The 23456-nt window shown below is 45.3% G+C and overlaps 1 protein-coding gene across 2 annotated transcripts in view; it reads left to right on the forward strand.

Annotated features, from left to right (window-relative positions):
* Window positions 1–23456, forward strand: part of SESN3 (sestrin 3) — a 66001-nt gene that overhangs the window by 30215 nt on the left and 12330 nt on the right. The window contains exons 2-6 of one of the 2 annotated variants that reach the window (XM_075266132.1): window positions 7292–7354; window positions 11929–12126; window positions 16406–16588; window positions 16776–17012; window positions 18073–18220. In XM_075266132.1, the coding sequence (XP_075122233.1) occupies window positions 7292–7354; window positions 11929–12126; window positions 16406–16588; window positions 16776–17012; window positions 18073–18220 (829 nt within the window). The remainder of the gene's footprint in view (window positions 1–7291; window positions 7355–11928; window positions 12127–16405; window positions 16589–16775; window positions 17013–18072; window positions 18221–23456) is intronic. The other variant, XM_075266133.1, reaches the window with a different exon arrangement.

Here is a 23456-nt window from a genome sequence, read left to right on the forward strand (position 1 = left end):
CCTCTTCACGGGAATAGCAATAACCCGCTATCAGTCGACCTTGCCGCCTCTGCCGCCACCAGAGATTTCATGTACTCTGATAACGGTGTAGTTGGTTTTTAGGAATCCTAAGCAGCAGAAGAAGAAAAATAACTTTGGCATTTCTATATTGTCAGGAATAATAGGAGCTGAGGAGACGACTTCTCTGCCCACCATGCTTTATACTGTGGCACTGCTTAACGTTTCCTGAAAAATTTGTAGCAAAAATGAACAGAATTTCCAAATGGTGGGAAAGATTTTTTTTACGTCTTGGGCCTCTTTGCACAGAATATCAGCACAATCCATCATTTTGCGGTTTGACCTATGCATTCGCATGTTCTTGTCTTGGCACACCCCATCTAAGGACAATTTAAAGGGGAGGGGGTTCTTTAAGACTAGTAACTTGGGACAAGTCTATCCCTCGCAACACTGGACACGTAGAAGCACAGGTGCATCCTGTCTAACTGTATCCGAGATTCAGTGTCAACTATGAGCGCGTATATGTTTTTATCCTGATATGAAAACTGTCAGCAGGTAGGATGTGTGCCGGGTATAGATAACGTTATCATTTTGGCATTGTGCGAACATGGAGTCGGGGTATTCCTAGGTTATTGAACAGGGCTGCAGGGGTTACTGAGGCCCTCTGACTGAGCCCGTTTATAGCAGTACACCAGATCTGTTAAAAGCTGCTTACTGATGGTTTCCAGGAAGCAAAATGAAAAGAATTCAACTAAAACCCCCCCCCAGAAATAACAAAAACAAACAAGGAGTAGACAATGGTGAATGTGTAGGGTCAGACATCAGAAGTATACCCACTCATCTAACAGAGGGACATACATAGTATGTGTACCCCATCCCACGGACAATGCAACATCTGGAATTTAGCAGGTTTCTGCATGGCTCCCTTATGACATATTCCAGGAATGTCCCGGAGACTTCACTACTTGTCCAAGATTCCCAAGAATTCTACTTTCCCAGAGTTCTGAACATCGATATGGACCTCCACTTCGTGTGGTGTCAACCTCCGGTTGGTGTCGCCCATTCGTCGTGGTGGTTCCTTACTTTTCATTCGACCTGTACAACCGCTGTAACATCTACTTTCCGATTTACCTCGATCTAATCTTTCCTGCTGTGCTTAAAGGTTAAACCATTCCGGAAGATCTATTACTCCCAGAAGCCACCGAGCGTTATCTGTTAATTCTGACACGACCAAGGGCAAGGTCATGGAAGCGACTTGGCTCAGGCCTCCCGTTTCTGCAGTGATATCATACAGAATATTGTGGAGGCCAGACCACAGCTCGTATCTGGATTGTGAAAGCTTCTCTGTTACCACAACCCACTCGTATCGGAGCAAAATGCAACTCATTGTCGGGAGAAAAAAAAAATCCCTGACTTGTCACTTCACTGCCGCTGTAATCTAAGCTGTGGAAGTTTCCATTCCCAGAATCCTTTATGATAAAATACAGGCAAACGTTCCTTCACATGCAGCAATGCCTTTGGGATTTCTTAGAACACTGGCTCGGATCGAGGGCCTCTAACGGGCTTTGAGTAGAGGTGGTTGTGGTGGTGGATTTACCTCCAAGAAACCCCATGATGAATGGCTATAGAGGAGGAACTACAGGGGTCACCCTCTTCCAATACTCCATGAACCATTTCTGGTCCTCACATGTCCATTGTAGACCCTTTTGGTGGTGGATGAAGGTCAGCATGGGTGCTGTGATGGTCCGCAGCTACATAGACAAGGTGTTCTGTCATACAGTACCTCTACCTCTAATGGAAACCTTTCCAAAAGACAACTACATGGAGAAGACCAACCCAATAGTTTAGACTTTTTTATATATTTAAGTCTTCTTCATGGAGAAGACCACCACTCTCAAACTGTATATAAGGCAGGTTCTCCGCCAAGGCTCTCCCAGGGAGGCGAGGGATGTGTTAAAATCACAAAAACCTATGCTTGGTACTCCGGTATGGCGTTGGGTCCCCTGTTCCATTTCATGTAGACACTGGCTGGGCCAGAAGTGAAATGGCTCAAGTCACCACTGCGGCCAATTACTGACCCCAGTGGTCACATGTTGTTGGGTATTGGTGGCCTCACTAATATGTTGCTGGTACCAACTTTTGACCACTGAGGCTCACGATTGGGCTGTAGGAAAGTTGGAGTTGGTGGTTTGGCCGACCGACTCTACAGTCCTGCTCTTCGCACAGAGAGCCATTGATGGTGACTTCTTGGAAATCCAAGTGATTGGAGCATATTTTTTTATTAAAGGATTATTCCCACCTTATAACGTGATGTCATTCTCCGAATATGTGTCATCACTTTGATGGTGGTCCGACTTCTGGGACTCCCACTGATCCGGATGAAAGTCACGTAGCCCTGGTTTAACACTACGTCCCGTTTTTTCCCACACCGCTTCGCTCCTGACCACCCAAATGTGACCCTTCTATGTATAGGCATAGGCGATATAGGGCTACACGAATGCTGAATCGCCTACATTCTTAAGATCGATGGGGCCCCAAAGGTCAGACTGGTCATAAAGTAATGGCCCATCCTAGCAAAATGACACAAAGTTTCCTGCCGAGTTATTTGCATCTATATCTCCGAGAATCCTGCAAGTCATTGTGGTGAGGACCTTTATCAGTACACAGCTCCTGTATGACAGGTGTTCATATACCGCACTCTCTTACCACTTTATTATCTCGGGCAACCCGAGCTGCAGATTGCGAGACTGTTCTGGGCCAGAGGTCATTCCAGGTCCCTGCACTTTTCTCTTATAAACAGGAAGGTGTGTCCCTGCCGTCCAATAGCGCACGGCCTGGGGTTAAATGGTGAGCGTGCCAGCTGGCGGCTGTTTTTGGGAAATCTTAAAAAGTTATGCTGTCACTCACCTACGGTAGCAATTCCATTTTTTTCTTTTTTTTTTTTCTTCTTTTTGAAACAATGCCACCCTTGTCCATTGGCTGTGCCTGGTATTGCACTTGTTTGGATGCACTAAAATACCAGACACTGCCATGGACAAGGGTGTCATTGTTTTTGTGTCATCCACCACCCTCAGGATGAAGGGGGGTACTTGGCGTCCTAACCCCATCAACATTGGTCTGGGATTGTCCTTTTTAGAGGGTATTCTGAAGGGGTCTTCTTTTCATCTCAAGGTCATCTAGAGAGTGGTTTTAAAGAGTCTCTCTCTCCCTGGAGGACCTGTCCTGTCCTGTGATACACAGACCACTCATTAATTTGAATGGACACTGTGTAATACTTCATTTCCCCTGTGGGGGTGCTGTAGGGAAACTGAACACTTACTGCTAAGTTCTACCACCGATTGCAGATGATCGCTGGAGATTCTATTTTATGATCAACTTCTCGTCAAAGAATCCTTCAAACCCATAGGAGAACTTCTTTAATTTGTACCTTCTGACAACAAGCATGGACTTAGTGTTGTTTTTTGGGGGTTGTAACCGCCCTCTGTTTTCCATGGTGCTGACATTCCGGCCTTTTTGTATTCCCTAAGCCTCAGTGTTGAGTCAGCCGTGCCAAATCAAGTTCACCAAAGGCCATGTAAATTATATGGCCGCTGTTTACCCAGTAGGGCTGGATGGCCTATAGTATGCCAGGTCAACAAATAATCTGGATGAATAAAAGGATTAAAGCTGGCAAGAAAGTGGACCGGCTTATCTCTTTTTCTTTTTTTAATCTTGCTGTGGAAGTTTGTAGTAAGAGTAATGTCAACACTTAAAGGGATTCTATCATTGAAATGAATTTTTTTGGCGATCACACGTCGGAATAGCCTTTAGAAAGGCTATTCGTCTCTTACCTTTAGACGTGGTCTTCACCGCACCATTCCTTAGAAATACCGTTTTTTACCGGTATGCAAATGAGTTCTCTGGCAGCGATGGGGGCGGCCCCAGCACTGAAAATGCGATGGGGGCTTCCCCATTGCTGCTCGAAAACACGCTCCAGCAACGCCTCTATCTTTGACTGGATCCTCCCCTTCTTTCATCGTCTATCTATGCGTCACCTCCGACGCCTGCCCAGTTGGCTCTGCCAGTGAGACACCAGCAGAGCTGAGTGCGCATGTCGGCCGGCGGCCATTTTTGTTCAATACAAGTTCAATACAGGAGCGGCTTCCCAAATATGCCCGCCAGCCGGCATGCGCACTCAGATCTGCTGGTGTCTCACTTGCAGAGCCAACTGAGCAGGCGTCGTAGGTGATGCAAAGATAGACGACGAAAGAAGGGGAGGATCCAGTTGAAGATAGAGGCGTCGCTGGAACGTGTTTTTGAGCAGCAGTGGAGACGCCCCCATTGCATTTTCAATGTTAGGGCCCGCCCCCATTGCTGCGAGAGAACTAATTTGCATACCGGTAAAAAACAGTATTTCTAAGGAACGTCGCAGCGGAGACCACGTCTAAAGTTAGGAGACGAATAGCCTTTCTAAAGGCTATTCCGACGTGTGATCGCCAAAAATATTCATTTCAATGGTAGAATCCCTTTAAGGGTAGTGTGGTTAAGGTGGCCCTGGGTTTGAATCCGACCAAAGGCAACATCTGCATGGGGCTTGTGTCTTCTTCCCATGTCTACATGGTTTCTCCTGCATTCCAAAAGCATACTAATAGGTTACTTGTTTTCTAGGAATTCAACCACTTGGATTACCACTGTTACAAATGCCGCCAAAGTGCCAAACACAACTTTTTTTACACCACAAAAATGGCCTAGGGGTTTAGTAAATCCGCCCCACTATGTATGAGAGGAGTCGCTCCTCCAACATATTATAACCTCACCCCTGCCATAGTGTGGGGAGTAGTAATCCTTCTCTATACAAGTACAGACATCCCCTCCCCATAGATCGTGTCCATGTGATAATTAATTGCTGGGAAGGAACCAAAAGTAAAATTACTAAAAAATCACTTTCCAAAAACCCGGCTCTTCTCCTGACATGTCTTTTGTAGTTATTATACACATTTCCCCGTTCCTCTTTTATTCCTCCTGGAAACTATGAGTACAGTGACAGCTGGTCATTACAATTCCTCTGATCAAAAATGGTCAGGGGTGTATCTCTACCCACTTTAATGGGATCCTATCATTGGATACCCGTTTTTTTCTTGATAACTCGTAGGAATAGCCTTAAGAAAGGTTATTCTTCTCTGCGCCGCTGTTCAGCAGAAATCCCAGTTTTCTTCAGTATGCAAACAAGTTCTCTCGCAGCACTGGGGGCGTCCCCAATGCTGCGAGAGAACTCTCCAGCACCGCTTCCATCTTCTTCTGGAACAGCCTCTCCCTGCATCTTCTTCCATCCTGCGTTTCAATCTTCTAGGCCTCTGTCAGAGCTGACTGCGCATGCCCACAGGCCACAAGAAAATGGCCGCTTACACAGTAACCTGGTGTAAGCATCAATTTTCTTGTGGCTCGGGCCTAGAGGATTGAAAACCTGAACGGAAGAAGATGCAGGGAGAGGCCGTTCCCGAAGAAGATGGAGGCGTCGCTGGAGATTTCTCGCTGCATTGGCGACGCCCCCAGTGCTGTTTGAGTGCTGAGGCCCGCCCCCAGTGCTGCGAGAGAACGCATTTGCATACCGAAGAAAACCGTGATTTCTACCAAGTGGCAGCGCGGAGAAGACATCTAAAGGTAGGAGAAGAATAGCCTTTCTTAAGGCTATTCCTATGTGTTAGGGAGAAAGAGGGTATCCAATGATAGAATCCCTTTAATATTGTCCAATGGTGTAGGGGCACACTCTGTTAACACGCTCTTTTCAAGTTATACATACGCTTCCAGGAGGAATAACAGAGGAATGATACAATGCAGAGTTATACGTTAAAAAATTCTTCAAAATGTATAATTTTGGGGGTAATGGGACCACTTTATTCTTTTTAACACTTTTATTTGTAAAATGAAATGCAGTCGTGCGTATCTGAATTGCGTTGTAAAGCAGAACCTCTCGTGCACTTCCTGTTTTGTCTGTTGTTTCCTTTCTAAATTTATACAAAACGGTCCCACTTTTTTGCCTACCAAGCAAAATGAACCGTCTTGTATGTTTGTACCTTTTGTAAAGCCCTTAGATTTTGACCTTCAAGTTTTATTGTTCTTTCTAAATATTTTGATTTTTTTTTCGCCACCCACAAAATTTTTTTGCTTTTCTTATATAAAGCCCTTTAGTCTTGAAACTCATTAAAAAAAAAAAAAAAAAAAAAATCCAGTGAAGAGTTATGGCATTTATTTTCATAGTCTATCGCCATCTGGTGTTCAAAGTGTATAGTAATGTGCACGTCCACCTATGAGCTTAGTGCTGGTGGACGCACATGCTCAGTCACTTTCCTCACAGTTCTTAGCATAGCGATCCTTTGTTCATGGCAGGGCAGCCAATAGAAAAATAAGTTTTTTTGCCTGGTAGGAGCAGAGTCTGTGCAGTAGGTGGCGGTATAGCTGAAAAGAGACAGAGATACTGATTCTTTTTGACACCGATTCTGTACTGTGCTTGTCCCTAGCAGCAGAGATTAGAAAAAGCCCCACCAAAAGTAAGGAGATTTTTTCTGCTAGAAAGACCACAAATTGGGCCTTTTTGGGAGGAAAAATAGTGTTGTCATTTAAAGAGGGCATTTCACCACCACCTTACATCCTTCTATAGACGCCGCTCCATTGATTCTAACACAGTTGGCGTTTTATGTCTAGCCCCCACCATTCCTGAGCAATCACAGGTGGTAGTTTCAGCACAGTTATACTCTCTGCTATGAGGTGGGCGGTCTCTATCTTTTTGCTCCAGCGTAGGACTACCTACCTGACAGTAGAGGGCATAATTGTGCAGAAGCTAGATGCATTGATTGCTCAGGAACGGTGGGGGCTAGAGAAAAAATTCCAACTGTGCCGGAGTCAATCCAATTTGTCATTCCTCTTTTATTCCTCCTGAAAATTTATGAAGAAATCAACAACTGGGTGCTACCATTTGTTTTGACTGAGGGGGTCCTTACAAAGCCCTAACTGGACAGCTTTAGACTGTGTAGTGACTTGACTCATGCAGGAGGGCAATGTTAACGCCCAGTTGTCACTTTATTCTTACATTTCCAGGATGAACAAAAGAGTAATGGCGCAGTGCAGCAAGAGCAGACATGGTCTCTTTTCTCCTTAAAGCCACAATGGTTGTCACTGTGTGAACAAGGCCGTAGGGTTCTGTATAAGTATTGTATCACAGATGCACTTTATCGGCACATTGTCACTTCATAGCGGTCAGATAGACATCTTTACATTATTCAGTATTTTATAAGCCCTTTTGTCCATTTTATTTTAGGATAAGAAAATCATATTACCCCAACCATCAAGAGGACCAAGTGCCTATATACCCGAGAAAGAGGTAAATACCTTCAACGGCTTCGTATATCACAATCGATCTACAGAATCAATCTTCTGATCATGGCCGTGCCCTATAGATGTGATCCAGATTTAATTTATATAGTAAATCTACAATAATTCATGGTATCATCTGTAGGGGTCCTATAGGGCGATATATGTAAGTTGTTGTCTGTCAGTCCTTGTGGTCCTGTGCATGTACTGTGTGTGTACTGTGTGTGTGTTTACATGTATACTGATGGATATGGAGGAAAGATATGAGGAGAGAGATGAGGAGGGAGATGAGGCAGAAGAGAGAGATGAGAAGGTAGGGAGAAAAGAGAGATGAGAAGGTAGGAGGGGGAAGAGAGAGATGAGGAGGGAGAAGAGAGAGAGATGAGGAGGGGGAAGGGAAGGGGGAGATGAGGGAGAAGAGAGAAGGGAAGGGGGAGATGAGGAGGGGGAAGAGAGATGAGAAAGGAAGGGGGAGAAGGGAGAAGAGAGATGGGAAGGGGGAGAAGAGAGATGGGAAGGGGGGGGAGAGAGATGGGAAGGGGGGGGAGGGAGAGATGAGGAGGGAGAACAGAGCTGAGGAGGGGGACGAGAGATGAGAAAGGAAGGGGGAGAAGAGAGAGATGAGGAGGGAGATGAGGCAGAAGAGATAGATGAGGATAGGGAAGAGAGATGAGAAGGGAGAGATAGATGAGGAGGGAGAAGAGAGAGATGAGAACGGGGAGGAGGCAGAAGAGAGAGATGAGGAGGGAGAAGAGAGATGAGAAAGATTGGAAGTATAGATAGACACGAGTGAGAAATAATTTTGATAGACAAGAGAGATTATTGATTAGCTAGATATGAGACATAATAAATAGATGTGAGAGATATATGGATTGATTTTATTTTTTTTTTTATATCCGTCTCTCATATCTATCTTTTTCATTAATGTATTTATCTCATGTCTCTCTGCGTGACAGAGAGGGATAGGTACGGTAGATTAGATGCCATAGATCTGACAGACATAAATATGATAAATACATAGATAATATAGATGGGCAGGTCTCCTGGGTATTCTGTTCACCATCTAACTATCTGTTATCCATCAAGTCATGATCATTTCATTATAATTCTTTTATCTCTCTATACTGTACATATATATAATATACACGTATACATATAGCTCTAATCTTCGAAGCTTTACAATGACGCAGCGCTTTCTCCTGGTGCACTTATATAAGGAAGGAAATTGGAATAGGAAACAGGAAAGGGATGAGCATCAAGGAAAACAGAATACATTATTATCCATCCCTGCGACCTGCGGGACGTCACGCTCGCTCAGTGCACGCTATAAGTGAAAAGCTTTGAGCCCCAGGGTCATGTAATCTTTGCAATTTTTTTAATTTTATATATATATATATATATATATATATATATATATATATATATATATATATATATATATATTTTATATAATATTATTTTTATTTATATAATATATTATTATTTATTTATTTTTTTAATTCCTTTATAGCCATTTCCCCCAGTAAGTGATATCAGGGGGGTTACAAGGATTTATTAACCTGTTCCTTGCCCACTTACATGCCACCCCTTGCTTCTATCAGCGTAGACTGAACTTCAGTTGGTCTAGGCATGACCAGCACCTGGTGTATACTAGAGAGTAACCCAGGAGCAGGCCTCAGAGGAGGGAGGCTATTGATCTGTGACCCTTGTGTGCCTTCTACCTTGGAGGGTATTCCATCTGGTGTATTATCTGGGCTTTTGTTCTGTCTTTGAGCCCTGATCGTTTCTTCAAATATGGTAATAGGTGATGGCTACCTAGAGCCCTGCTAGGACCTTCCACCTAAATATCCTAAGCACAGTTCTTCGCCCTCTCTTGAGTAGAAGGCAATGGCAGTGTAAGCCAATATGTACAAGACTCTGTTCACACTGGTGTTTTCCCATTCCGTCATTGATTGCTGTATTTTTATTTATTTTTTTTTTTTAAAGGTATATTTTTGGACACTGAGATCTCTTCCTACTATCTAAGGGTGAACATTGTGTGGTCTGATGACTAGTGCTCCAGGGGTCACTGACTAGTGTTTCCTTTATGTGCAGTTCTATCTATTTAGTGGGTGGTCCTAATCAGTGATTCAGCTGTCAATCACTGATTAGGACCGCCCACTGGACTCCTAAGCAGAGATCTAAATGGATAAATGACAAGTTTTGCTAACTCTTTCCCCATAAAACTATATATCAATCTGCTCGGCTCCTCCTGCTCTATAACATGCCATCCCCAATAGGACCACATTTTCGATGCGACAGGTTCCCTTTAAGCAGAGTGGTTGCATTGAGAGGCTTTGTTGCTTGTCTTCTCATCCATCTCTTTCTTCTCCAGCCTCTGATCAGGGTCACTGGGTTTGTCTGGCTAAGTGAACATACAGTAGTGCTGAGCTTGCACTCGCGCCGGGTGGAGAATATGGGCTCTGTGTTTGCATTCTTGCTAAAAATAATCCCGGCTGAATAGAGAGGGGGGGAAGTGGGGGGGGGGGGGAGCAAGTTTCAATTAATACACAAGCTTTTATATGTCAAAAAAAAAAAATGTGCAGAGAATATGGAGTTCAAGTGTCCCTTTAAGGCCCCCTTTTGTAGTGGGTTTCAGGAATCCCTTTCTTTTGGGATGGCGAGTCAGCGGGTTCAGCCTCTGGATACGGATCTATTTGCCGGCATTCCTTGTATATGAAGCATTGGCAGCCTGTTTTATGTCTGTTCTGCATTGGGCTGCCAGCATTGAGCTATATGATATGTACTGTGGGGGGGGGGGGGGGACTGATAGTCCGGAACATTCAGTAGTCTGGACCCGGTCAGTACCCAGAATGGGAGGGTGAAGGGGTATCTGTATAGGTCTATATTAGAGATGAGAGACATTGGATAGAGAGACATTAAAGAGAGAGATGGGACATTAGATAGAGTGAAGAGAGATATTAGAGATGAAAGACATTAGAGATGAGACATTAGAGAGAGATGAGAGATATTAGAGATGAGATATTAGATACAGATAAGAGACATTAGAGAGAGGGAGATGAGACATTAGATAGGGAGAGATGAGAGACATTAGATAGGGAGAGATGAGAGACATTAGATAGGGAGAGACGAGATACATTAGATAGGGAGAGATAAGAGACATTAGATAGAGAGAGATGAGCGATATTAGAGATGAGAGACATTAGAGAGAGGGAGATGAGACATTAGATAGGGAGAGATGAGAGACATTAGATAGAGATGACAGACATTAGATAGAGAGATGACAGATGAGACATTAGATAGAGATGAGAGACATTAGATAGAGATGAGAGACATTAGATAGAGAGAGATGAGAGACATTAGATAGAGATGAGAGACATTAGATAGGGAGGGATGAGAGACATTAGATCAGTGGTTCTTAACCAGGGTTCGATCGAACCCTAGGCCATATGCACGGTCCATTTTGTGTACCAGTAAAAAAAAAAAAAAAACCATATACCTATGTCTTGAATTTGGGGGGAAAAAATCATATTTGATTTATCACTAAAGAAGGGTTCGGTGAATGTGCATATGAAACTGGTGGGTTCTGTACCTCAAGGAAGGTTAAGAACCACTGTATTAGATGAGATGAGACAATAGGGTAGAGAAAGCAAGGCATTAGATATGAGATAGATAGAGAGATAGATAGATAGGAGATAGATAGATAGGAGATAGATAGATAGGAGATAGATAGATAGATAGGAGATAGATAGATAGGAGATAGATAGATAGATAGATAGATAGATAGATAGATAGATAGATAGATAGATAGATAGATAGATAGATAATGAGGTAGGTAGATAGATAGGAGATAAATAATGAGGTAGATAGATAGATAGATAGATAGGAGATAGATAATGAGATAGATAGGAGATAGATAGATAGATAGATAGATAGATAGATAGATAGATAGATAGATAGGAGATAGATAGATAGATAGATAGGAGATAGATAATGAGATAGATAGGAGATAGATAGATAGATAGATAGATAGATAGATAGATAGATAGATAGATAGGAGATAGATAGATAGATAGATAGATAGATAGATAGATAGATAATGAGGTAGGTAGATAGATAGGAGATAAATAATGAGGTAGATAGATAGATAGATAGATAGATAGATAGATAGATAGATAGGAGATAGATAATGAGATAGATAGATAGATAGATAGATAGATAGATAGATAGGAGATAGATAGATGATGAGGTAGGTAGATAGATAGGAGATAGATAATGAGGTAGATAGATAGATAGATAGATAGATAGATAGATAGATAGACTGATATATGTTAGAGTGAGATGGATATTGAATAGATATTCCATAGACAGCTGAGATAATTCTATATATCAGTGTTCTCTCATTTCTGTACATTGTGGTTTCTAGATCCCTGAACCCTCTCAAGAAGGCAGAAATTTCCGGAATTTGCTGAATGTAAATCTGGTTTTCTCTTGAATGTAAATCCTGCTGCTTAGCGAGCTGTTTATGTCAGGATGTCGCTGCTTTCCAGGGTCTTTGAATATTGTTCTTTCTCTTGTTCTTAGTTTAGCCAAACCAACGATATGGTGACATTCATCAACCGCCTGGTGGAAGAGTACAGCACATCCGGCCGCCTGGACAACATCACCCGAGTCATGAGCCTCCACCCACAGTATCTGGAGTCCTTCCTCCGCACACAGTTCTATATGCTACGTATGGATGGACCTCTGCCGTACCATTACAGGCACTACATCGCCATCATGGCAAGTACTTCTCTATGGCTATTGGGGTTGATAAATCCTTTAGTTCATTGCCCATCTGCAGATACACTGAGAGGGTTCCTGTTGTTCTGGCTCTCAGATCTAGATTTTTTTGAGAATGTGAAATTGTTAATACCTGCTTGTGCTCAGCCAAACCCACCACAGTGTCCCCCACACAATGCCTTATCATACAGTGCCAGCCACAGTGCCCCCTCAAATAATGCAAACCACAATGCTCCTCACAGTGCCCCCTTACACAGTGCTAGCCACAGTGCCCCCTTACACAGTGCTAGCCACAGTACCCCCTTACACAGTACTAGCCACAGTGCTCCCTTACACAGTACTAGCCACAGTGCCCCCTTACACAGTACTAGCCACAGTGCCCCCTTACACAGTACTAGCCACAGTGCCCCCTTACACAGTACTAGCCACAGTGCCCCCTTACACAGTACTAGCCACAGTGCCCCCTTACACAGTACTAGCCACAGTGCTCCCTTACATAGTACTAGCCACAGTGCTCCCTTACACAGTACTAGCCACAGTGCTCCCTTACACAATACTAGCCACAGTGCCCCCTTACACAGTACTAGCCACAGTGCTCCCTTACACAGTACTAGCCACAGTGCTCCCTTACACAGTACTAGCCACAGTGCTCCCTTACACAGTACTAGCCACAGTGCTCCCTTACACAGTACTAGCCACAGTGCTCCCTTACACAGTACTAGCCAAAGTGCCCCCTTACACAGTACTAGCCAAAGTGCCCCCTTACACAGTACTAGCCACAGTGCCCCCTTACACAGTACTAGCCACAGTGCCCCCTTACACAGTACTAGCCACAGTGCTCCCTTACACAGTACTAGCCACAGTGCTCCCTTACACAGTACTAGCCACAGTGCCCCCTTACACAGTACTAGCCACAGTGCTCCCTTACACAGTACTAGCCACAGTGCCCCCTTACACAGTACTAGCCACAGTGCTCCCTTACACAGTACTAGCCAAAGTGCCCCCTTACACAGTACTAGCCACAGTGCCCCCTTACACAGTACTAGCCACAGTGCCCCCTTACACAGTACTAGCCACAGTGCCCCCTTACACAGTACTAGCCACAGTGCTCCCTTACACAGTACTAGCCACAGTGCCCCCTTACACAGTACTAGCCACAGTGCTCCCTTACACAGTACTAGCCAAAGTGCCCCCTTACACAGTACTAGCCACAGTGCCCCCTTACACAGTACTAGCCACAGTGCCCCCTTACACAGTACTAGCCAAAGTGCCCCCTTACACAGTACTAGCCAAAGTGCCCCCTTACACAGTACTAGCCACAGTGCTCCCTTACACAGTACTAGCCACAGTGCTCCCTTACACAGTACTAGCCACAGTGCTCCCTTACACAGTACTAGCCACAGTGCCCCCTTACACAGTACTAGCCACAGTGCTCCCTTACACAGTACTAGCCACAGCGCTCCCTTACACAGTACTAGCCACAGCGCTCCCTTACACAGTACTAGCCACAGTGCTCCCTTACACAGTACTAGCCACAGTGCTCCCTTACACAGTACTAGCCACAGTGCTCCCTTACACAGTACAAGCCACAGCGCTCCCTTACACAGTACTAGCCACAGTGCTCCCTTACACAGTACTAGCCACAGTGCCCCCTTACACAGTACTAGCCACAGTGCCCCCTTACACAGTACTAGCCACAGTGCTCCCTTACATAGTACTAGCCACAGTGCTCCCTTACACAGTACTAGCCACAGTGCTCCCTTACATAGTACTAGCTACAGTGCTCCCTTACACAGTACTAGCCACAGTGCCCCCTTACACAGTACTAGCCACAGTGCTCCCTTACACAGTACTAGCCACAGTGCTCCCTTACACAGTACTAGCCACAGTGCTCCCTTACACAGTACTAGCCACAGTGCTCCCTTACACAGTACTAGCCAAAGTGCCCCCTTACACAGTACTAGCCAAAGTGCCCCCTTACACAGTACTAGCCACAGTGCCCCCTTACACAGTACTAGCCACAGTGCCCCCTTACACAGTACTAGCCACAGTGCTCCCTTACACAGTACTAGCCACAGTGCTCCCTTACACAGTACTAGCCACAGTGCCCCCTTACACAGTACTAGCCACAGTGCTCCCTTACACAGTACTAGCCACAGTGCCCCCTTACACAGTACTAGCCACAGTGCTCCCTTACACAGTACTAGCCAAAGTGCCCCCTTACACAGTACTAGCCACAGTGCCCCCTTACACAGTACTAGCCACAGTGCCCCCTTACACAGTACTAGCCACAGTGCTCCCTTACACAGTACTAGCCACAGTGCCCCCTTACACAGTACTAGCCACAGCGCTCCCTTACACAGTACTAGCCACAGTGCTCCCTTACACAGTACTAGCCACAGTGCTCCCTTACACAGTACTAGCCACAGTGCTCCCTTACACAGTACTAGCCACAGCGCTCCCTTACACAGTACTAGCCACACCGCTCCCTTACACAGTACTAGCCACAGTGCCCCCTTACACAGTACTAGCCACAGTGCTCCCTTACACAGTACTAGCCACAGTGCTCCTCACAGTACTAGCCACAGTGCTCCCTTACACAGTACTAGCCACAGTGCTCCCTTACACAGTACTAGCCAAAGTGCCCCCTTACACAGTACTAGCCACAGTGCCCCCTTACACAGTACTAGCCACAGTGCTCCCTTACACAGTACTAGCCACAGTGCTCCCTTACACAGTACTAGCCAAAGTGCCCCCTTACACAGTACTAGCCAAAGTGCCCCCTTACACAGTACTAGCCACAGTGCCCCCTTACACAGTACTAGCCACAGTGCCCCTTTACACAGTACTAGCCACAGTGCTCCCTTACACAGTACTAGCCACAGTGCTCCCTTACACAGTACTAGCCACAGTGCCCCCTTACACAGTACTAGCCACAGTGCTCCCTTACACAGTACTAGCCACAGTGCCCCCTTACACAGTACTAGCCACAGTGCTCCCTTACACAGTACTAGCCAAAGTGCCCCCTTACACAGTACTAGCCACAGTGCCCCCTTACACAGTACTAGCCACAGTGCCCCCTTACACAGTACTAGCCACAGTGCTCCCTTACACAGTACTAGCCACAGTGCCCCCTTACACAGTACTAGCCACAGCGCTCCCTTACACAGTACTAGCCACAGTGCTCCCTTACACAGTACTAGCCACAGTGCTCCCTTACACAGTACTAGCCACAGTGCTCCCTTACACAGTACTAGCCACAGCGCTCCCTTACACAGTACTAGCCACACCGCTCCCTTACACAGTACTAGCCACAGTGCCCCCTTACACAGTACTAGCCACAGTGCTCCCTTACACAGTACTAGCCACAGTGCTCCTCACAGTACTAGCCACAGTGCTCCCTTACACAGTACTAGCCACAGTGCTCCCTTACACAGTACTAGCCAAAGTGCCCCCTTACACAGTACTAGCCACAGTGCCCCCTTACACAGTACTAGCCACAGTGCTCCCTTACACAGTACTAGCCACAGTGCCCCCTTACACAGTACTAGCCACAGCGCTCCCTTACACAGTGCTAGCCACAGTGCTCCCTTACACAGTACTAGCCACAGCGCTCCCTTACACAGTACTAGCCACAGCGCTCCCTTACACAGTACTAGCCACAGTGCCCCCTTACACAGTACTAGCCACAGTGCTCCCTTACACAGTACTAGCCACAGTGCTCCTCACAGTACTAGCCACAGTGCTCCTCACAGTACAAGCCATCATGTCCCTTCATGCACCGTACCTTGTTTATGCAGTATCAGCCTTAATACACCTTCATACCGTGCCAGTCACATATGTCACCATTCAGTGTCACTCCGTGTCCTCTATACAATGCCCTTCCCTATTCCAAATCCCTTGTTTACTCCCTTTCCTAAAGAAGGGTGAGCAGCCATAAAGCTGGCACTTATGTGGAATTTCCCCGACCCCTGTCAGAAGTTGGCACAGGTAGAGGGACTTGCAGCAGCCATCTCTTTTGCCAAGAAAAATGGGCGTCAGCTGTGAAGCATTGAGCATCTCTGTATAATGGACATGTCCTGAGAATACACCAGATCTCTGTAACCTATGACTAGATGGGTATTTGAGCTTCACGACTTCACTTCCTTGGCGCCATCTATGCTGAACTCAAGCCATGCTCCTTTCTTTTGTCATGGGGTGCAAGTGTGCCCCTGTTCATACCACACTGACCACTAGTTCCTTTAGTATGTCATAGTCACCGTCGCGCTTCTCTCCTCAGGCGGCAGCTCGGCACCAGTGCGTGTACCTGATAAACATGCATGTGGATGAGTTCCTGAGCACGGGAGGATCCTCGGAATGGCTGAGCGGGTTGGAATATGTGCCACAGAGGCTAAAAAATCTCAACGAAATCAACAAGCTCCTCGCACACAGACCTTGGTTAATAACGAAAGATCACATACAGGTAATGGCGGCAGTAAGAGATGGTTCTAGGAAATGGGAACAGCACATGAGTTGTACAAGATAGCTGGTGTCTTCTAGAAACAGCGCCACTCTTGTCCATAGGCTTCATCTGGTACTGCAGCTCAGGTCCATAGCAAAATAACTTGCTTTATGTGCATAGATTTGAGATGGCAAATTTTTTGTTCCAGAAATTGGTGAAAACGGGAGAGAACAACTGGTCGCTGGCAGAGCTGGTGCACGCTGTGGTACTGCTGGCTCATTACCACGCATTGGCAAGCTTCGTGTTCGGCAGTGGCATCAATCCAGAGAGAGACACCGAACCTTCCAATGGGCTCCACCTAGTGGTGAAAAACAAGCTTTGCGTTTGTGACCTTGCCAATGACAACAGTATAGAGAACACGGGCCTGATGAGCAACAGCACCGAGGTCAGTCAAATGGAAAATAGTCATATAGGTGGTCGTAAACAGGCAGAGGGTTATCGGCAAGACCAGTCCTGGTCTCCATTCCCCCTCATACTGGGACTCGCTGGGGTGGAAGTGGGGAGGATCACATGACCACTGACACCAATCAGGAACCTCATTGGTAACTGGTAAGGAACCGGAGACGTGTGCATGTGCTCACTAATCCCTCTCCAGTGATCCCTGAGGCCAGTGGTCAAGTGCGCCTCCCCGATTCTGGTTTTTAAAGCGATTCTACCATTAAAATCAAATTTTTTCTTGTTGACACGTAGGAATAGCCTTAAGAAAGGCTATTCTTCTCCTACCTTTAGATGTCTTGTCTGCGCCGCCATTTGGTATAAATCCCGGTTTTCGTCGGTATGCAAATGAGTTCTCTCGCAGCACTGGGGGCGGTCCACAGCGCTCAAACAGCACTGGGGGTGTCACCAATGCTGCAAGAGAACTCTCCAGCGCCGCCTCCATCTTCTTCAGGAACTGCCTCTTCATGAGTCTTCTTCCGGCATGGGCGGTCAAACTTCTAGGCCTAGGGCAGAGCCAACTGCGCAAGCCCACAAGCCACAAGTAAATGGTCACTTACTTACTGTGTAAGCAGCCATTTTTCTTGTGGCTGCGGGCATGCACAGTTGGCTCTGCCCGAGGCCTAGAAGTTTGACCGCCTGCGCCAGAAGAAGACGCGTGAAGAGGACGTTCCTGAAGATGGAGGCGGCGCTGGAGAGTTCTCTCACAGCATTGGGGACGCCCTCAGTGCTGTTTGAGAACTGGGGCCCGCCCCCTGTGCTGCAAGAAAACTCATTTGCATACCGACGAAAACCAGGATTTATACCGAACGGCCGCGCGGAGAAGACCTCTAAAGGTAGGAGAAGAATAGCCTCTCTTAAGGCTATTCCTACGTGTCAACAAGAAAAAATTTGATTTTAACGTAGAATCCCTTTAATGGATCTCGACTGGTGACTTATATAAATGGACCCGATCCTTTAGGGGGCGGTGACTTATATACTCAAAGCTGATAACCTTCCATCCTTCTTAGAGCACAGACTATGAAAGTGAGATCGAAGCTTTGATGGAAAAAATGAAGAAACTTCAAGAAGAACGAGAGGAGGAAGAAGCCTCCCAGGAGGAGATGGCCACACGCTTCGAGAAAGAAAAGAAGGAGAGTCTTCTAGTCGTCTCCGGAGGTAAGTTCTGCGAAAATATCATGGTCATGTAAATGAATAAGATGGGCATACTCCTTTAAAAGAACCTACGATTATAAAATATGGGGCGGCCATCTTGGCCTAGCTGCTGTGAACAGCATTCAGAAATGTGCTTTACGGCAGTCACATGGACCATAGGAACCTGAAGTCTTTGAACATGACTTATTGGGGCTAATTCGTCAGCTTTTTTGAAAAAAAAAATTTGCACCAAAATTTTCAACTTTTTTCTCTTTTGAGTCGCCCTCTTCGCTTTTCTTGAAAGTGGCCATAGATTTATTATTATATATGCCTGAAATGTATACCTAACAAGCTGGGGTAGATTACAGTGGTGGAGGGTGTCCCTGATGCCCCTCCTCAAAAATAAGGCACACCTATGGCCAGCACAGGAGATAGGAAGACTGGCGTGAAAAACTCTGGTCTTCCTAAATTTCCCCCATTAAGTTCTATGGAAAAGTTGTGGGCATGCTCTGTGACGAGGGTGATGAAGTAAATTATGACCACCTATTTTGAATGATGGCTCCTGTGTTATCCATCTATTTTATCTTTCTATCTATATGGGTGTTACCTGCCATTGTTATCCTACCTGTGATAGAGAGATGACTGCTGAGAAGTGATCTCTACAGAACAGGAAGTAACAGACTTTTATAATGGAAAACTAGAAAAAAATCCTCAAAAATACTGTACGTTTTTAACTTTAAGAACTTGATTAAAACAATTGGTCATGGGCTTCAGACACATTGAAATTAAGCGCTTTTTGCACTATGCCGAATTTTCGTTATATAACATGGCCATATCCCCTGTGATGAGTCTAATGCAAGATAAAGATCTAAGGTGCAGCCTCTCACCATTTACCTTGAACTTGGTTATACATTGAGTTATGTAAGAACTTCTCATGACAACCAAGGACGCTTTTTTTTTCATGATTTGCAAAACCGAGGGCTCGGTGGATATTGGATTGGGTAACCTTTGCTATGTAGACATTTATCGTTCAGTTATCTCCCATCACCATAGAGATTGTGCCGCTGGAGGGGGATCACGTGTTTTATAAATGGTTAAATATTAATACAACTTAAAGGGTAATCCAAATGAATAATTTACAGTCGGCCATTCCCCAGTCTGCCTGATAACAGGGAACAATAGACTGTATTCATCTGCACTGCCAATGCCGAGGTGACTTAGAATTGAGATTCTGCCATCTTTAATTGCAAAATTCCAACGAAAAGCAGCGCCGATGAAAGGAGGTAAGGAGGTTGAGTTGGTGGAGATAGTGACAATCCCTTTAAAGGGATTCTACCATTAAAATCCCATTTTGTTGTCGATCACACGTAGGAATAGCTTTAAGAAAGGCTATTCTTCTCCTACCTTTAGATGTCTTCTCCGTGCCGCTGTTTGGTAGAAATCCCGTTTTTTTTTTCACTATGCAAATGAATTATCTCGCAGCACTGAGGGTGGGCCCCAATGCTGCGAGAGAAATCTCCAGCGACACCTCCATCTTCTTCTGGAACGGCCTCTCTGCGCGTCTTCTTCCGGAGCTTGGTTCAAACTTTTAGGCCTCACGCAGAGCCGACTGCGCATGCTGCGGCCACAAGAAAATTGGCTGCTTACACGGTAAGTAAGCGGCCATTTTCCTGTGGGCATGCGCAGTCTGCTCTGCCCGAGGCCTAGAAGTTTGACCCCAGCGCTGGAAGAAGATGCGCAGAGAGGCCGTTCCTGAATAAGATGGAGGCGGTGCTGGAGATTTCTCTCGCAGCTTTGGGGTCCACCCCCAGTGCTGCGAGACAACTCATTTGCATACAGACGAAAACCGTGATTTCTACCAAACGGCGGCGTGGAGAAGACATCTAAAGGTAGCAGAAGAATAACCTTTCTTAAGGCTATTCCTACGTGTGATGTACAACAAAATGGGATTTTAACGTTAGAATCCCGTTAAGATAGTGCTGTGACTTACTGCTGGGGTAGGAGGCAGGAAAAGCTGCACTTACGTATTGATATTACTGTGGCTCTCCTATACTAGTAAAATAACATCTGATTCTAGATTTGTTTCTAAACCTTTTAGCCAGGGGGTATCCTCTTCTTTTTCGTAGTAATTTATGCTACACATTCTCTGTATCTTATTGATATAAAACTGTTATTATCCCTTTACGTCCCACTTGGTAATAGCTGCTGGATTTGTCCCCTTCATGCAATATTTGCTCAAGTCGACACCGGAACAGATTGCGATTTGCAGGACCTTCCTCTTTTTATGTAACAGTTCTCATTTTTAGCTTTTATTTACCAAAGAAAACTTGTATTTCTGGATTTTTGTTTAGCTTCTTTTTTTTTTCTGTGCACTGCGCCGAGGTCAGCTGTAGTTCATATTGAGCTGTGACAGCCAAAAATCACTCCAATACATAAAATGGGTGCCACAATGGGGGGGAGTTCACCCCATTAAAGGGTCGGTTCCGTTTCAACAATTAAAGCTGTACGATTTTCCCATATACGCTCTGTATCTATTCCTCACGGTTTTCTAGATCGCTGCTTGCGGTCTTTCATTCTGCTTAATCCCAGTGGATCAGTCCATGGTCACGTAATGGACACAAAGGTGCGCGGCTTGTTACGGTCACAGCTCCGTTCTTGTAACTCTTGTATAACGTTCCATTAGATGACCCTTAGAGGATCTTTACGGGTTCTGTTTGACCATGGCTGTCGGAGCTGGGTTACAGACTCCACAGCCCTGGTTATGTATATCCACTGTAAGCTGATGCCCCGGGACCCCTATGTAGAATAGGTAACAGGGCCTCGCCTCGTGCTCTTATATTACTAGTACCTTCTTATGGGGTCTTTGACCTCCCAAATGCTGTTGACCTATTTCTATTTATATAATCCCAGGGGTAGGTCTGCTTTAGGCCTGGACCCCACATGGTGTAAACACCACTGTTATACAGTCACAGCAAATTTTACAATAAAATACGTGCAGCAGACACGCTGCGATTTCCAAAGCCGTGATGTCAATTATACCTACGGAAACGGACATCATGGCTGGTTATCAGGAGGACACTACATGTATGAGAAGATAACCCAGACACAATAAGGACATCATGGCTGGTTATCAGGAGGACACTACATGTATGAGAAGATAACCCAGACACAATAAGGACATCATGGCTGGTTATCAAAAGAACACTACATGTATGAGAAGATAACCCGGACACAATAAGGACATCATGGCTGGTTATCAGGAGGGGACACTACATGTATGAGAAGATAACCTGACCACAATAAGGACATCATGGCTGGTTATCAGGAGGACACTACATGTATGAGAAGATAACCTGACCACAATAAGGACATCATGGCTGGTTATCAGGAGGACACTACATGTATGAGAAGATAACCCGACCACAATAAGGACATCATGGCTGGTTATCAGGAGGACACTACATGTATGAGAAGATAACCTGACCACAATAAGGACATCATGGCTGGTTATCAGGAGGACACTACATGTATGAGAAGATAACCCGACCACAATAAGGACATCATGGCTGGTTATCAGGAGGACACTACATGTATGAGAAGATAACCCAGACACAATAAGGACATCATGGCTGGTTATCAAAAGAACACTACATGTATGAGAAGATAACCCGGACACAATAAGGACATCATGGCTGGTTATCAGGAGGGGACACTACATGTATGAGAAGATAACCTGACCACAATAAGGACATCATGGCTGGTTATCAGGAGGACACTACATGTATGAGAAGATAACCCGACCACAATAAGGACATCATGGCTGGTTATCAGGAGGACACTACATGTATGAGAAGATAACCTGACCACAATAAGGACATCATGGCTGGTTATCAGGAGGACACTACATGTATGAGAAGATAACCCGACCACAATAAGGACATCATGGCTGGTTATCAGGAGGACACTACATGTATGAGAAGATAACCTGACCACAATAAGGACATCATGGCTGGTTATCAGGAGGACACTACATGTATGAGAAGATAACCTGGACACAATAAGGACATCATGGCTGGGTTTCTGACAAGTCCCAGACTGTACAAAGTTCTTGCCGTCGTAGTCAGATTCATTGGCCACCGATCAAGGCAACAGATGCCACCACTAAGAAAGTTAGAGAAAATTTGTAAAACTGCAAATTTTGTAATTATTTCACATTTGCAAAATTTTTTAACTTGTCTATGAATTTCTATATGGTTATGTTCATGGGAAAACCCCTTTAAGAAAGCTGCAGCCGGAGCATGCCGTCCATCCTTTTTTCACCGCAGACTTTTTTAGCTGACAGCATTGAATCTTCAGTCAGGAGTCAGAGATCACGGCTGAGAGCGCCGTCTTGTCAAGATAGAACTGGTTTTTGCTAACACCCTAACTCCGAGCGCTGTTTACTGATCACATTGCTGATACGTGTTTCGTGCACATGTAACGTCAACATTTCAGGGAACGTGGACGTCTGCTTCCAAGGACAGCGATACATATTGGGTTTTCCCACTGTAATTACTCTTCGTGTTATGACAACAACCTGGCGGGTCGACTGGATCACATGGGATCCCGAATTTATTGATGGCGGTGGATCTATATTTTTACAAAGCACAGAACTGAGTCACCCTAACCCCCCTCCTTTTTCCCATCAGGATCTGTGAAACCAGCAAATTTTGAGGATTCTAGCTATTTTTATACGGGAATACTATTTTTACATCTGTGTCTCAGGTGCGTGCGTGATGTATGCAACCTGCAAAGGATTTTGCCTTTGGCAAGGTGGCGGTGTAAGTTTATAGAGAAGGTGGAGCCACATCCTTTATCTTGTATTGTATGGATTTTGCTTGGAAATCTTATGCCGCTTGCCCTTAGAAACAGACATCGGTTTAGCTCCACCCTGTTGTCAGTCATGTGATTTAAGACTTGCGTTGCAGCCAAGGGTGCACACAAGAGGATGATTTTATGGCATGACCGTGCAGTACTTGGACATCTCATTGATTTCAGTGGACATCATGCAATACTTCATTCTACCTGCGAAGGCGCTGCAGGATAATTGAGCACCTACTGCCACACAGTGTTAGGGATCCCAGCAACAATACAATAAATATTAGGGTTTGTGTAACAAGAACAGATGGACCGCTCCTGTTATAGGGGATCATTTACCGTCTAGAACCGAGGTGATAGCCACTACAGTGGATCTTATCGTAGCCATATTGGTTGTCTCCGG

This window comes from Leptodactylus fuscus, chromosome 2 (genome assembly GCF_031893055.1).
Source record: "Leptodactylus fuscus isolate aLepFus1 chromosome 2, aLepFus1.hap2, whole genome shotgun sequence".
NCBI lineage: Eukaryota > Metazoa > Chordata > Amphibia > Anura > Leptodactylidae > Leptodactylus > Leptodactylus fuscus.